We start from the raw sequence: 16,364 nt of genomic DNA, 5'->3' as shown, positions 1-16,364 counted from the left end.
TGACAGTTGACAGGTTATTTATCTTTTGGTCTGCACCCTTTGCCCTAATATTAAACATTGCGCAAACAGCCACTGCTTCGTACACTTAATGACGATAAAAGTAGTAGATCTGTATGTAATCGGGTCTGAGTGTTTGTGTCTTCATTTTTTTTCTCCTTGATGGGGACTTGAGTTTCCCTCCTGATCCTTTTCCCCTACTAAACTAAACTAAACATGTCTTATTTAGAAAGATCATTATATATTTAACGAACGCTTAATCTTTCGCTGTATCGAATGGCTCACGTTCGTGGTAACAAGCACTCCATCGAACGGCGGTAGAAGACTCCGGGTTCGGTAGCCTACGGATGCAGTGGGACCACAACCACAATGTAAGTCCAAACGTTCCCACAACACTGAATCCTCTGTGCAGTAAAGTCAGACGTTCCACATCCCTTCGATCATGTATGACCCCTCCATATTTGACCCTCTTCTGACGCCCCTGTGGATCCCCGGCACCCCCACTAACTTCCCCTCCGTGCCCGCATGCCTATAAAGGTTAGATTGAAAAGGAGGGAGAGAAAGTTTCTTTCGCTCCTCAGTTTCAAAATTCTTCAGATTAACTTATTTATTTATTGTGCCGTAAAAATACTTGACTTTTTCAGTAGCTGGCCATAAACGTAAAGCACTCAATATTTTACGCACGGTTCTGCCTTAAGTTGTTTAGTCACCGCAACTATTTACACTATATGAGCGTAATTTATTATCCCACACTGACTAAATCGATCTGTCTTGTGGACTCTGTATATATTTAGTCTATGGATACGCAGTCGTACGCTCCAATCCTGCAGTGTTATCTTAATGTCATGCATGCACATTCAGCTGCGACCTATATACACAGTATTATTTAACAGTGACTTTGATAGGTATATTGCTATCGTTTACCTTAATAGGTGCATAGTTCATGCGGTTGGGGACTAGCAGGTATTATTTAAACAACTACCAAAATTCCACAAAGGAACTGTAAACAAAACCGATGCAATTCATGTGGCGGCTTAAGCACACACTCTTACACTACTACGTGTCAGCGCAGGCGTAAATTACTAATTGTAGACGGGCATATAGACGGTTCATCATTAAAAGGCCCTTCAGAGACCAAAAAATCGAATGAGACTAGCCGAGTTGTCGCTGGTTTTCACCCATTCTTCTGTATTCGTCTCGGTTGGCTAACTCTAAAAACTCGTTGCAACACCAAACAGAAGTTGTGCCGGTGCTTACTATTTTAGGTCACGGGGATTACTATAACACTACCGGGAACTCACATCAAGCTTGTACAAGTACCATGCCAGAATTAGGTGAGTAATACATATGTAGATAGATACCACCTTATAATTGTAGGAGCTATATTTAGATTTCTATTTTTTATGGCTATTGTATAATTTATTTAGAGAGGGTTCGATTCGTAAAATTGCATGAAAACAAGGTGGCAGAAAATGGGGACTGCACATAAGGAAACCAGTTGCGGGTACAAACTTGCAAAGCGAATCAAGTATTGATGTCACGTTGTTGTCCCTACTTCCGCTTTTCATATCATCTCGTGTTTGAAAGCGGAATAGATACAACATGTAATGTTCTGTGCATGCTAGTGTCCTTTCTAACAATATTCTAAGATTGATCCAAAACGAATGATTATAAACATGAATTCGCTGAGTCACTTTTAACAGGAAGAACTAAATAGGACACAAATTATGCATGATCGACAAACTGTTACCGAGCTTATCTTTTAGGTTTCTGTCGTTGGCAGAACTCAAGGTCAGAGACAAGACTGTTGTTGGTATGTGATGCTATACGTGGCCAAGTAATAATGTTTCATCCCTACACCAGTGGAGCTGGGAAATATTTCACAATTATCAAAACAAATCATTTTGAGGGTGCAAAGTAACACAATAAATTTGTCATACTTGATGTAACATGTATATAGGCCTGGGCAGTGGCGTAGGAAGGTACTTTTGAGTGGGGGGGGGGGCTGAAGACTGATGGCCGGCGTGGGGGAGGGGTCTAAGGGGAGGGGGTGTCCCCCTCCCCTTTGGATTTTTTTGCATTTCCAGGTGGCCTCAGATGCAATTTGGTGCAATATAGCACACTTCAACACCCACTCCATTTTGTAAAGAATTTTGCATTTTCACCTGGCCTTAGATGCAATTTGGTGCTTCAAATGAGATTTTTTTCTCATTTGGAAATGAAAAAGGGGTTTTCTGACTTGCGGAGCGGGGGGGCGGAACGATACTTCCGCCCCCCCCATATTTTTCACTGGGGGGGGGGGCTGGCGCCCCCCAGCCCCCCGGTTCCTACGCCCTTGAGTGTGAAGGCTTCTACTATAATACTCTCTCGCCGCCATGAGTCTAGGCTTTCTCTTAAAAGTGTAGTACTTGTTTAATAATAATTAACTAAATAGCAAGATTATTTTAAGATTCTGTTCATATTTAAGAAAACTTGTTGATTAATATTTCAAATGACAGCAATGGTTCATTCGTATAAGAAGCCTGGTCTCAGAATAGCCAGATTACAAATAATATGAGGTTTATCAACATTATATTGCAATGTTTTCAAGTATCCTATTGCACTAGCCTGATTGTAATAGCAAGTAGCCTGATTGACGTTTTATGGCCGTGCAGTAGCGTCACCGACCGATTTCGACAATAGCATTATAACAATAGCAGTGATGGTATTGGCTAAAGTGGCATCAGCAGCATCTGGACGGCATCACAACACTTCTCATGTGTTGTGCTATATCTTATTGTGTAAATGGTTAGGTGGTCTCGTGTATCCAACCCCACCCCCCACCTGAGAGGCAATTTTTCTCCCCCTCCCTTCCTCACCATGGCACAATCCATCATGTGGACACACTGGTATAGAATATCCTGTCTCTCACCTCACATTCCTCGAATTATGTGATACCTATTACTCCGACATTGCGAAGCCATTACACAAACTCAATAGAGTAGGAAATTATTGATTACTCCTTTCAACACTATTAGATCCTATAGACCTATCCATTAGGCCTATAGGCTTTGTGTTAACACGTTATTTTAACTGTTTGAGGACCTCTGAGTCTATTGTGTGTCTGGTATATTACCTTCGACGTATAGTTCAAGTTCATTGAAGCAATGTACATAAAGTCTCTTTTCTCGAGTAGGCCCACGCATTCAAACAAAGAAAGCTACAAGCCATAAATTAAACAATGAAACTCGTCAACTTAACTTTGACATAATTCTGTGTTAACCTTTGAACATACAGCAAACAACTATATACACGGAAAAAAACCACACCTTGTCGACAAACATCTATTAATGCTGTACATAATCACTATGCAAGGTATGTAGATTAGGGGGTGGGTCCAGGAATTCGGCTGAAAGGTTGATTGCTGCTTGAGGAGGGGTTGGGGTGGGGTTGGGGGAGGTATAGGGCTCGATTGAAAGAAAATAACTTAAAATTAACTGTAAAAACCTGCGATACGTACCGTACATCAAGCAAACACCCTATTTTGTCTGTGGTCACGAGGGGTCTGTTGCCTACGTACGTTACACACCGGAAATTAATAAAGTGTGGATATCCATAGTATAATTTCGATTTCTAATTTGTGTATCGGTCCCTCGTTTATCTCCCAACCTCATAAATCCATCCCAAAGGTGGTAGATTGAACTTATTGCAGGTCAGTTTTGTGCAATTCAAGTTGCCTGGCATTCTTTGATGCTGAACAAAAAAAAAAAACGAAAAGTAGAAGCGTGGATCTAGGGTGTGTGGAAAGAGGGGGGGGGGGGTACAATCGCTCGAAAAATCAAAAGTATAGGCATTAGAACAATCGTGCGTTCAGAGCTAAATGAGGACCTCATTTATAGTCTAAAGCTGCATCAAACATTTAAACTATTATAGTTATGTCAGGGATGGGGTTGGATCACCAGACCCCACTTCATGAAGTCGGATTCAAACTGCCTCAAGGCCACACCCCGCCTTTAAAAAAAAATGAAATATGTGTATAGCTTATACCAACCGGAAAATACCATAGCGTGATTTAGCATGATGGGTAGCACTATTTCTTATAATATCGTTATTGTACAAACATCTCTGTTCTTGGAAGTGACGGCAGTTTACACATAACTATATACTGCATATTCAATATCACTTCGAGGTAATATAAGACAAATCAATTGATTGATGATAACTATAATTAACTATATTCACATAAAGAAAAAAAAAACAAATTAGTGTGAAATTTATATCGTATCTTATTACATGCAAAAACCCCATAACGGTTATGATCTGAAAATATCGAGTTCGTCACTTTGGATATACAGACTGTGGAAGTTTGAACAATGATTATGGTGGGCCGTTTATTTGATTAGGGATATGTAGAAATATGACCGGTGTGTGTATTGTATACACTGAGCAGTCAAAAGCGACAAGGAAGCGTGAAAGAGGAATTGATGATATCAAAGATTGTGTTCGTTTTAGTCAGAGCGAGTCATGTCCCTCTTTTACATTTCAGGTTTGGAAAGGTCAAAGGGCAAATGGGCTGGTGGTGGTGGGGGGGGGGGTGGGGTCGGTATGTTTTTAACACACATACCAGAGAGTGCACTTTGAACGTGATATATGAATACTGTGAATTAATAATGTTGATCATGAAAAAAACAATGTTATAAAAGTTTGTCGTTTCATTCAAGAAAATAAAACAGTTTTTTATAAATCCCTATTGCTGTCAAATTTTAACGGAATCAGTGTCACTGAATCCTAATAGTGTGGCACTTATATAAACGATGAAGCATCCTCAATAACCACAGAGGAACCTTCAGTGACGGAATCCCAATAGTGTGGCAGTTATATAAACAATGAAGCGCCCTTCAATAACCACAGAAGGACGTGAGTTGGAGGGATAAGATTAAATGGATATAAATCATTCTAAAATTCTACAAATTTCAATATACAGAATTCATCATCATAAATTGTCCCTAAGTTCTAGCAGTTTTAAAAACAAACAAAGCACACACCCACTTTCTGTGTTAAATGTTGGTCAATGTTGAATTATATTCGTTCCTATGGCCCTTAAAACTGTATTCAACCCATGTGAATGTTAATCGCTTAGACACTTTTCATTCATCGTATCACATAATTATGTACCACATTGAAGCCTAATTAGTCAAGCCTAATTAGTCAAGCTAATTACCAGGCGAAGGGGAGGCGTGTATACACCTATACAAAAAGTAAAAGTTGTTTTCAAAGCAGTTATATAAAAAAACTAGTTATATAAATAATGTATAGCCCAAACATACCTCACAGTGCATAATTTCACGTCTAAAGTTTATTTTTTCTGTAGAAGAACCCCAGACCCCCCCCCCCCCACCATATGACAGTCGGTATCAACAACCCCAGGATCACACCCTCCCTTCATTTCTTGGAAATCCTGGATTCGTCACTGACTGTCGACCTACGTGGTCACGGAATTTAAGGTTAATGATTTCTAGTACCCAAGTAGCATCGAATCTTTACCAAATTCAGGAGAAAAATGTTTTAATTCAAGAAATTTAAGAAAAAAATACGAGTCTTAAATTTGATCTAGCTGCAACAACTTCAGAGATGTTTTTAACTAAATGCACGAATTAGCAACAAATATTCATATTCGACACAGAATGTGTCCTCGCCTAGAAGCTTTCTTTTCACAATTTAGTATTTCATCATATCCAAATTTGCATGTTGTAAACTTGTCAAACTTTTGAGTATAATATTTTACCTTAAACCGTATACTAATAATGCAAATAAACTATATATATTGTGTGGGGCAGTGTGACCGACGTCACTAACTTTTAAAAACAAACATAATGAAACTAAAATGTTCGGCACATTTCCCCAGTTACAAGAGTCAATGGTACATCTCAATTCTCGAAAGTCTCTTTTAAGGACTCAACTGATGTGACTCGTTGTAACTCTGGGTAGTTAGGTATAGAGAGTGACAGAGAGAGAGAATTATGTACTAAATTTAATATGAGAGTCAATGCTAAAGAAATGATTAAATGCTTAAAAATTTAACTTTTTCACCTTTGTTTGCAGACGAATTTCAAGACAAATGCCTCGAGGCTCATAATAAACTTCGTGGTGAACACCACGCTAAGAAGTTACAATGGAATACCGAACTAGCCGAGTCGGCAAAAGATTGGGCAAAACGAGTGGCAGATAAAGGCTATATTCAACACAGCGACAGTACACGTAAGGTTTTGATGAGTTTTGATTATGGTTTAATTTCATGCCGGGACCTCAGTATAGTCATTTGCGCAAGGGGGAGGGGTGGAGAACAGGGGAGAGGGGTACTGCCCGTCTCCGTCATATTGGGGGGGGGGGGGTTAAACGATCAGTAGAAGGACTTTGACTTTAAGTAGGTGCAAGCAAAATGCGATCTGCTTCACTTCATCTCTTACAAATATTATTCGTCATGTGCATTATATATCATATGATAATAATAATAATAATATATATAATATTATATGTAGGAGCTGCCAATCCCGGGCAGGGTAGGGTTCACAGTGGGTCAAAACGTGCCTTTGCACAAGCTAGCAGTTTTCCTATGTGATTACAGAGATAAAAGATGCGATTTTCAAATTAGTCAATGTGCTCTCTTGTTATAAAAAAAAAAGTTCCATTTTGTTGGAAAATAGAATGTAAGAAAAAGTTGTCCTGCCCTTTTGTTGTAAAACATTAAAACAGTAAAATATTCAAATTTTTTGGAAACTTTTTGAGGTAACTTTGTGACTTGCCTCCTCCCGCAAGTCACCTGGCTCAGTGCCCAGCGAACCTGGGTGTTCCATCCCTCCCTCCCTCCCTCCTCCTCCTCATCCTCCTCCTCCTCCTCCTCCTCCTCCTCCTCCTCCTCCTCCTCGTACTCCTCGTCCCACCCTTATTTACCAAGTTACCCGAATCTGTGTTGTAACCATGTATGCTTATTACTAGTAACAAATGGGTATAGCTTCATCGCTTCTTCCTCTGCTCATGAATAGTCTGTGTGTTTCTCTGTGTGTACCTTTACAGGATTCGGGGAAAACATTATGATGACAGAGGAAGATGAAGACTTCTCTGGAGAAGAGGCTGTCCAAAAATGGGCTCGAGAAGAAGCTCTTTACGACTACACCAATCCAAAATGGCAGAAAGGTTGTTAATTTGTGGTTACTACTTCTGTATTTTTCATTGTCTTTCTCCTAGTGTGGAAATGAAATTTGGTGCATTGATTGAGTGCACGTCTTTTGCAGAGTTTGAAATGATAACGTTGGTATATATAGTCATCATGCAGGGGCATAACTGTGTTAAACAGACAGTTAAGAAAGATATAGCATGATATAACCTTGGCACTGCAAACAAAACCGTGATATCATTTTACATTCTTAGCATATATCTGTATCTTTACTGTGGGAGTTGGACTACCGTTATATCGTGCTCTTCTGGCACAGGGTTTGATATCATGTGAATAACAACGGTTCTATATATTTTGAAAAGAACAGATACTAGCAAATGGTCTATTCGATAAAGCAGAGAAATCGATTGTAAATGTCACCTAGTGACAGTGTCTGTCAAAATATTTGTTTTCCTGTCTCTGACGACTTCCTTCTCAGCACTTGTAGGATATATCATATATATATATATATATATATATATATATATATATATATATATATATATATATATATATATATATATATATATAGCCTACCTGTCTATACTCTAACATCTCGATGGTATTAACTATTAAATAAACATTCCTGTCAGACTGCGTCATGTGTACATAACATTATCGCATTATATGGTGGGTGTAACACATGGGATAGTGAGTGGGGCTGTATATAATGGAACTTCGAAGAATTTGACCGCTTCTGGCCCGTGGCCGGCGCCTCCACCTTCGCCGATGGCACTTAATACCGTATCACTAGACTAGTTAGACTGGGGAGTTTGCTAGGGCCCTAAAAACACCCTTGTTACACATTCACCAAAGTATTTGGCTCCACTAGAATTGATTACAATATACTTAATATCATATTTACTGAAATTGTTTAGTTAATGTTCTAGGACTTAACATTGTTGCTGTCATTGTTATTCATTTAATCACTTCTTAGATACACCTCTCCATTCAGTGACGAATACACATATATATGAATCATATATATCATATATATTCTCTTTGCAACAGGTACGTCTCATTTTACGCAGATTATTTGGCAGACTACTACGGAGGTAGGGATCGCCAAAGTGCATTTGGAGTCTTCGAATAAATACGTCATTGTAGTTCATTATAAGCCATCCGGAAATTCTAACAAACCTGGTGATTATGGCAAAAATGTTCATTCCAGCACGGAAATAAATGGCAACGACACAGGTACTGGATTCAGTAATCTAGACGGATAGTCGACATACCTCACAATACAACGAATCAGTTAACGCAGACGGCCGATAAACAACGCTTTATATTTCACATAAAGGAAAGTGTCGTTTGTAAACGAATTCATTTGGCATTCCTTCGCATGTGCACTCGGATTGACCATTGTGTTTACAAACTGTTCTTTACATGAAAGACTGTATATAGTCATGATTACCTATAATGCTATCAGGGCGGTTACCATAGTCACCTGGTACTCCAATGCTGTATTACGTCAACCTTCGTCTTTACGGTGCAAGTTACGCTATAGTCGTCCCTCTTATGTCGCATTTACGTCATCATTCTGACCTTGATCTACCAATGACGTCAAAAGGTCAAATTTAATGTAAGTATCCGTGAACCTGGTGCTGGATGTTTATATAACGGTAATGACGCAATATTATTAAGAATTATGAATACATTCCATCCTTTTGACAGGTTGTAGTACCCATCATTTGTGAACATTCAAAACATAGTTTTATTAGAATCCAGAGACATGTGCAAACGTTGTCCCACATAATGATGTAACCAATAAAGTGCGTATAATATATATGCAGCACGGTCAACCTATATTAACTCTCTGAATTCTAAAATTTATAGTTTCAATTCACTTCAATTTAAGAATTATTTATCTGTAGTATGCTTGTTTAGAGGGGAAAAACTTTCTTTGCTTTCAACTATGATTTTCATCATCACTTCAGTTTTTAACATTTTTATATGAATATCCATTGTTTTCTTCTTTTTCTGATCTTTTTATTCCTTTTTGATTTCTCAATTGTTGACTCATTTAAAAATGTCTACGAAAGACCAATTACTTTATATGTGTTTTTATTAGCATTTCGAGAGTAACTTTAGACAGAACATACCTCAGCATTTTGCGATTCTCAATTTTCGAAATGCGTATAGTTTCTACACATATTCATCGTGCGTGGAATTATATCATGGGATCAGGCTATTGAGGTTTATTTCAGAGAGTGCAGGCAACTGTAAGACCTTCGCGCAATCACTGTATGCTAAAGTTATCGTCTGCGCAAAAAGGCACAATGCACGCTATAAAGACAGTATATATAGGCTATAGGTGCGAGTTCACTACCTAGTTGAAGGGTGTGCGAAAGTGGGAGGTACATGACCCCTGCATCCATTGTCAGTCGCGGAAAGCAGTTCAGTTGAGTTTTTTCTTTAATTCATTCGGAGAAGAAGTTGACCACTCCACCGGGTGTTAGCTATACCCCCCCCCCAACACCCTCCACCCCTTCTCAACCTTACACACACACAAATATGGAGAGTATTTAATAGCACAACCTTCCGTTTAGACGCCAATGGCAGTGTATGACACAATAGTCTACATTTAAAAGTGCACATGTTTTAAATTCATCGGCTTATTTAACAAGTTTATAACAAATTTACAATACTGGATAAATAAGTCTATAGAAAAGAGAAAAAAAAACAAACACCTCTTCTGAACGGTCCAAAAATAATGTTTTCCATACAAGCTATTTACAGAAAACATTGAAGAAACAAGCAAGAATAGCACGATGATACACAAATAACAACAAAATATTGACCATTGTTTACAGACATTTCTTTTCATAAAATAACAGTACAAATAAAGTCAACAAAACGTATAAATATGTGATCTCTAAATATACTAGATATGAACAAAATAGTTTACTACGTCACTCATCTTGCTGGTCTGATTATTATGACATATTGACATCAGGGAATAGCATGAAGAAAGGTCCACCCGTGTACTTGACGCAATTCGAAGAAACTTCCTTCCTTGTAACTAATGAATTATACTGTAAAGTGCAGAAGGTAGATGTTCTGTAAAAAGTACGTGGGTACATGTTATTTGGAAACTAAAAGATCGCCTCCAATATGTATACAATCAATAATTCATCATATTGTATTGTGTATCTAAATAACGTTTCAATGGAAGCAACTTACCCAGCTCGGTTCAATACAAAAACTATATACAATAGAATTAGAGGCTTTTTTTAATTATTGAAATAAAGTCAGACGCGGATCCAGGAGTGTGTAATCCCTCCCTCTCCCTTCTCAACAACCAGCCCCCCCCCCCCCCACCACCCATCCCACACACACACATTTATTAACACAACCGTACGTGTAGACTTAATCTTACACTTATAATTTTATGGCCTAAATTTTCCTTAGAACACAATTTTAGTATCTAATGTTTGTTTTCTTGTAGGCCAGTACAGAAACGAAAAGTCATAAACTGATATGAGATCCACTTGTCAGTTTAGTTTTCAAAAGAATTTGCATATATTAATTCACAACGATTGCATATAAATGTGTTTTAGAATTTGTTTCGTACATCTCCTCTTTTGTTGAAGGAGATCATTTCGTTGTTTCTAAATTAGCAGCTATGTCAAATACACATAGAAAATCAAAATGAGAGATGTTTAATAACCAAATATATGCTTTATAGATAACATGAAATATTTTGGAAGAACTTTACGATGTTGAGTACTAGGTCTCTCAAAACATGACATTAGAAATCTTTATGACGGAAAACAAAGTATGTCCACAAACAGTGACTCATTAAAAGTGTGCTGTCTTGTGCGAAAGGTCAAAGGCCGAAAGAATTAGGGGGTGCATGGTACCCTACCCTCAATAGTAATGTTCTGTAACTCTTTAACATGAAGGAATTGCATTGCTTTCAAAGTTTGTACCACTTTCTAACGTCAGCAGCTTCAATCAACATTTAACTATTTTCAGAGGCAACACAAATAGGTGAAAGAGCTAACATAAAAGTTTACGCCAAGGTTTTCAATAGACGACCAAATCCGGCCCGAATAAACGGCTTTCAATCTTGCATTCCTTTGGAGTGTTGGTGCCCATAATGGCCTAAACACAGTACGGACCTATACCACACACATAGCTCAATCTGTACACTGAGATTTTGGTTCTCACTGATCGTCTGTGTTTGATCTCGTCCTAATCCTTCTAGAGAAGTTATTTAGAACCACTGGGTCTATGCTATTACAGTTAGTAGGTAAGGGTGTAGGTCTTCCTTCTGAGATATAATTCATATAAATCATTTCTACATTTTGAATGAGGACAGTAGTGTCAATCTTTACGTCCTAAGTTCGGTGTTTATGTCGCCTTCATTTGAACAAACCATTCATGCAAACATGCAGGCCCTTATACATGCAGTTTGCCTGTTGATGAAGTGTCGCGGGGATCTTCGGGATTGGTTTTCTTTGAAATCAATTGTCCAGCGTGGCGTCCAGTTCGGTTAGGTCTATGAGAGTATCATTGGTCAGATCAATGATGGAATCATTAATGATGATTAGAGATTGATTGTCTGTTGATAATACCAAGAAAAGAGAGATAATAATAAAACAATGTAATTAAACTTTGCAGTTACCAGACGCAGTTCGAGTACAACAAAGAGTATGCACGAGTAGAATTTCACTTGGTATGCAGGGGAAAACCACATATACTTATGGGGGAAGGGGGTTAAATTAAAATCAGGGGGTACGCCCCACCCCACAATTGGCAGACACAATATTGCAACAAAAAATCCTACAGAAAGGGAGAAAATATCTGAGGTAGAACCTAAACAGTCGAAATTCTTCTACATTGTTTCAAATGTTAATGCAACAACTAATAAGCACCATTTTACATCTAAGCATACCAAATGACGGATGGAGAATAACAAGGTTGGATAAAATAATAGACACTTAAAACATTTGATCCATCACTATTTTACAGTCCTTCTTCAGTGAACTGTTAAATATTGTTGTATGTATTTCTATGTATTTTAGATCCTCCTGCAAGCAGGAACTTGCGAAGAAGCCATCATTGGCTTATCAAAGCCGCAAGCTGACCGAAGTCAGTATCTTATATTCATATTTAACGTCCTTGATTATGAATTGTCAATTGTCAGCAACTCTGTAACTGGACGACATACATTAATCTTGGAGTGACTCGAACTCGAGAGATTTATACCAGACATTTGTTACGGAAATTCAAATTAACGAACAAAATTCTTTCGAGATAATTTCCTGGGGGTAGCGGAGTGGGGGGGAGGTGTGATATTAAAAGGGCAAGTATATTTTGTCATTCTTTACGGTCTCTAAGTGGATACCAATCCGTTTTTACTTGCTCCGTTTTTAATATTCTTCTTTTTAAGCTAAATGTGAAACTGTAAACTTACTCTCTGTTCCATTATCTTCATCTTTCATAGCTTTCCATCTTCCATCTGGAAATATTTGGATGTCACAATCGACGAGATGTTGCTCTAAAACACCCAAAAAGTACCTGAAATAAAAACGTATAACAAAATTTAAATCAATAACAAACCGTCTAAATTCGGCGCAATATGTTGGTAATAATTTTAAAAACAATAATAGCTACAATGGCTATCAATGAAGTCACATTATATATATGTGTGTGTATATATATATGTGTGTATATATATATATGTGTGTGTATATATATATATATATATATATATATACATACATATATATATATATATATATATATACACACACACACATATATATATATATATATATATATATATATATATATATATATATATTAATAGAGAAAACCAGAGAAATAAGATATGACTCATAATTGACAAATAAGGAGTAATGTTTTAGAAAATATATTTTCTCTTGGATGAAAAACCCAGGAGGTCAGGACAAGTCAGGGGCCAAACCCACTATACCTACCGTACCAGATGGTAGGTTTATGCACTCGTAAATGGTCACGTTCCCACATTATACGCGACTTTGCATTCCTGAAGGTTTTTTTTATTTTTTTATTCATTTTTTGTTATGAGACGAAACATTAAATGAAAGGGTTACATTTTACTTCAAGAATTGTAAATTAATCTCCACACATGGATTTCTGCTGGTCCCTTTAGCACAGGATAACACACACGAATGCATGGCATTCCTGCAGTGTGTTTATAGTGCATATCGCAAGCCAGTCATTTTTTGAAACACTACGTTACGAGACGAGTTGCCGACAGCCATGCAGGTGCTAAAAAAGGCAGGGCAATTTTCCCTCTTCTGGCCAAAGGAATGGAATTATAAGTACGATATTTGCGGGGATCAGGCCGATAAGAACATATAGGCCTATTGAACCGTTTCCTGGTTGCCATAGGTACGCAGAATGGATTCCTTCGGAATTATGACGTATTCAGATGTGTTCAATTGTTGAAAAAGCTTTCTCTTCCATCAGATCCAATCTCAAGTAACGTGATCAACTATATTTCAAGAATGTCAATTTTTGTATAACTCATACTATAGGACTTACCCAGGACTTACACCAGGCCGTGTATACACATTATAAGATTAACACTAATTCTACTATAAAATAGTGAGCTACGTAGGGTTAATAAACAGATGAAGGCTATACTTAACCGAAATAAAAATCGAATTTGTTAAGTGAATATGTTCCCTGGTGTCACGGTGACAATATAACTGTATCATATTTAAAACATTCCAGAAGTTCGCCTTTCCTCAACACCCCCGCCTCCCCTACACACACCTTCACACCAACAAAGTAAGCCTAATGAAACATACTAATCAACAAATATGATAGACATAACACACACATTGCGTATTCAGAAATACAACATAAATGTTATTGAAAGGAAATTACGTCTTAAGACACTAAAAGGAAACGAATGATTCCCTAAAAGTTAATCTTCGCTATATATGACCCTATTTTTTTTGAAGAGGTCCGACCTGGAAGAGAGCTCCATACGGCAAAGAAATTAACAGTATTGAGTTACGTAGACTATAGTTCTTCGTTGCTAAGACAATACGGGAAATAACTTACGCATCCACGTAAACATCCGTCTTGTCTTTAGCTGCCTTTCCGCAAACCGGACAAGACCATTTCGTTTTGCTGTTGGATTTAAAGAGAAAAAAGGGGGAGTTCACGTATCAATACACTGTTTCCTTGAACAAATATATCTTGTTAATATGTAAAAGTTGAAGGGTTAGAAATTGGTTAAGAGAATTATTGTTTCCATCTCTCTTTAAATATAGAAAGCCTATCCGAATAATCTCTATCAACTTCAAAATAACATATTCTTAATTTTTCATCATACTTGGAAAAAGGCATGAAAGCAAGTAAATATATCAAAATTCACGGAAAACGTAAACTGATTGTTTGAAATGCTTTACCACAGAGCTGTTCATTTCACTCCTGAATTGCGCAAGAGACTATCGGAAACATCACGGAATTCTTAATTTTGTCTTGGATAAGTAATGTAATACTTGATTTCCGAGACATTGTGGGAACCATGTTAAACATATAGAGCTTGAAATCATAAGGGAAGTTGGTGTGTGTAGGAGAATGTAAAGGTGACTTGAGATACAATAAAGAACATTAATGTTGTAAGATCATTAAAAACAACTGTTATCAGTCTATAGGTTTAATTTCAAATTTTAATTTCTGAGAAATGACCCTTTAAAACATCTAAGTTCATCAATTGAAGCGACTGGACTAGATAGTCTAATATATAGAAGTTAAGGTCAGTTCCTCAGATGCAACAACAACAAAAAGTGAATAGGAAAACATACATCTTTTTATGGACTCAGATGAAATGTTTACAAAATGTGTTAGAAATTTGTCAAGGACATATATGGTATTGAATGTCATTCTATTTGGTGATCTGTTTTATATATGAATTTAAACATTTATGAATTATTAAACAAAGGATCAACATTTAACATTAAGGTATCCACTGAGGAATCAACATCGTCAGCAAGAAAGCCTTAATTGAGCTTTCCAGGGACTAAGTACATTCTAAGTTTGGATATTTTGCACAAAAAAAAGGAATAAGTATGGAAACACTATTAGCACTTATTTGTTTTTGCATGATGAACAAATTCTACCTGTAGTCATTCTTTAAAGCAACTCGAGTTCTCTGCTTATTCTTATTAAATTCTATATTTTGTGCGTTTGGTCTATAGACGTTTCTTGGCATTCACGACAGGTATTCAATAATAGGGTATATATATATATATATATATATATATATATATATATATATATATATATATAAACACTTACCTAATATGAGACATCACACTAAAGTGCTCATTAAATCATTACTGTTTTGTAACGTTGAAATATTACTGTTATTATAATTTTATTCTTTCATGCATCATATCACTTTGCATAAATGATAAACGTTTACAGGGAGGAAGTTCCATGGGAAAGAGATGTAATTAGACTGCTTTATCACAGACTGTTATGTTTATATTTATATTTATAACCTTTGCGATCATAATTATGGCGGATATACGAAGAGTCAATTTGTCATGTACATATATATGTTTTCTTACATATTTCATTACATGTTATGTATTCAACCTTTTTTCATTTACTCTTAGCAACGGAAATCCGTTTATTTATTTGAGAGTTGGACCAGTGTGTTTCCTTTATTACTTACTCTAAGTTACAAACCGGTATAATGTATTAATGTTAGACTTCGTTAGCCATTATACTGTTTCATATCGAACCTCATATTCAGCATAAATCAAAAGAACATGTGCATGATGTGAAAGAATTTAAAACATTTCCAAAACTCTTTGGTGAAAACTCAGTGAGGGATGCAGCATGCTAAACTTATTCCTCTTCTAGCTCAAAAATCTAATCTGTCATAATATGGATATTCGCAAGTCCTGAAGCTATCGCACTGTGGGTAAAATATCAGTCGAAAACTTATCTGTGATTCTGTGTTAATTTTAGTATGACACCTAACGTATCGGTTTCATGTTTCAAATTGGGCATGTCTGAACTCATGCGCTTGTCCTAGTAGCAGTCTGACGGGGGCTGGCAAATTTGTAAGATATTTGGTGATCAATAGCCAACAGTTGCGTCAAAGACCATTGTGTAGCTAATATTACACCCTTCCATTCATTCATTCAATTTCATT

At 36.9% G+C, this 16,364-nt stretch overlaps 2 protein-coding genes across 8 annotated transcripts in view; one reads left to right on the top strand and one right to left on the bottom strand.

Moving 5' to 3' along the window:
* Nucleotides 1-917: 917 nt before the first annotated feature.
* LOC139964185 (Golgi-associated plant pathogenesis-related protein 1-like) lies at nucleotides 918-9,236 on the top strand. Its single transcript, XM_071965590.1, has 4 exons — nucleotides 918-1,331; nucleotides 6,079-6,234; nucleotides 7,051-7,170; nucleotides 8,201-9,236. Exons 1-4 carry the CDS (start codon nucleotides 1,319-1,321, stop codon nucleotides 8,413-8,415), a joined length of 504 nt encoding a protein of 167 aa, XP_071821691.1. The 5' UTR covers nucleotides 918-1,318; the 3' UTR covers nucleotides 8,416-9,236.
* Nucleotides 9,237-9,377: 141 nt separating this feature from the next.
* The window catches only part of LOC139964183 (E3 SUMO-protein ligase PIAS1-like), a 59,124-nt gene continuing 52,137 nt past the window's right edge, over nucleotides 9,378-16,364 (bottom strand). For all 7 annotated transcript variants that reach the window (XM_071965587.1, XM_071965584.1, XM_071965586.1 and 4 more), the window contains 3 exons: nucleotides 14,255-14,323; nucleotides 12,612-12,715; nucleotides 9,378-11,756 (listed from right to left, as the gene is read on the bottom strand). In XM_071965587.1, coding sequence (XP_071821688.1) covers nucleotides 11,659-11,756; nucleotides 12,612-12,715; nucleotides 14,255-14,323 — 271 coding nt within the window. In that variant the 3' untranslated portion in view covers nucleotides 9,378-11,658. The remainder of the gene's footprint in view (nucleotides 11,757-12,611; nucleotides 12,716-14,254; nucleotides 14,324-16,364) is intronic.

Source organism: Apostichopus japonicus, chromosome 22 (genome assembly GCF_037975245.1).
Source record: "Apostichopus japonicus isolate 1M-3 chromosome 22, ASM3797524v1, whole genome shotgun sequence".
Taxonomy (NCBI): domain Eukaryota; kingdom Metazoa; phylum Echinodermata; class Holothuroidea; order Aspidochirotida; family Stichopodidae; genus Apostichopus; species Apostichopus japonicus.
Note: the sequence above shows the minus strand (reverse complement) of the source record. Positions and strands in the feature narration are given on the sequence as shown.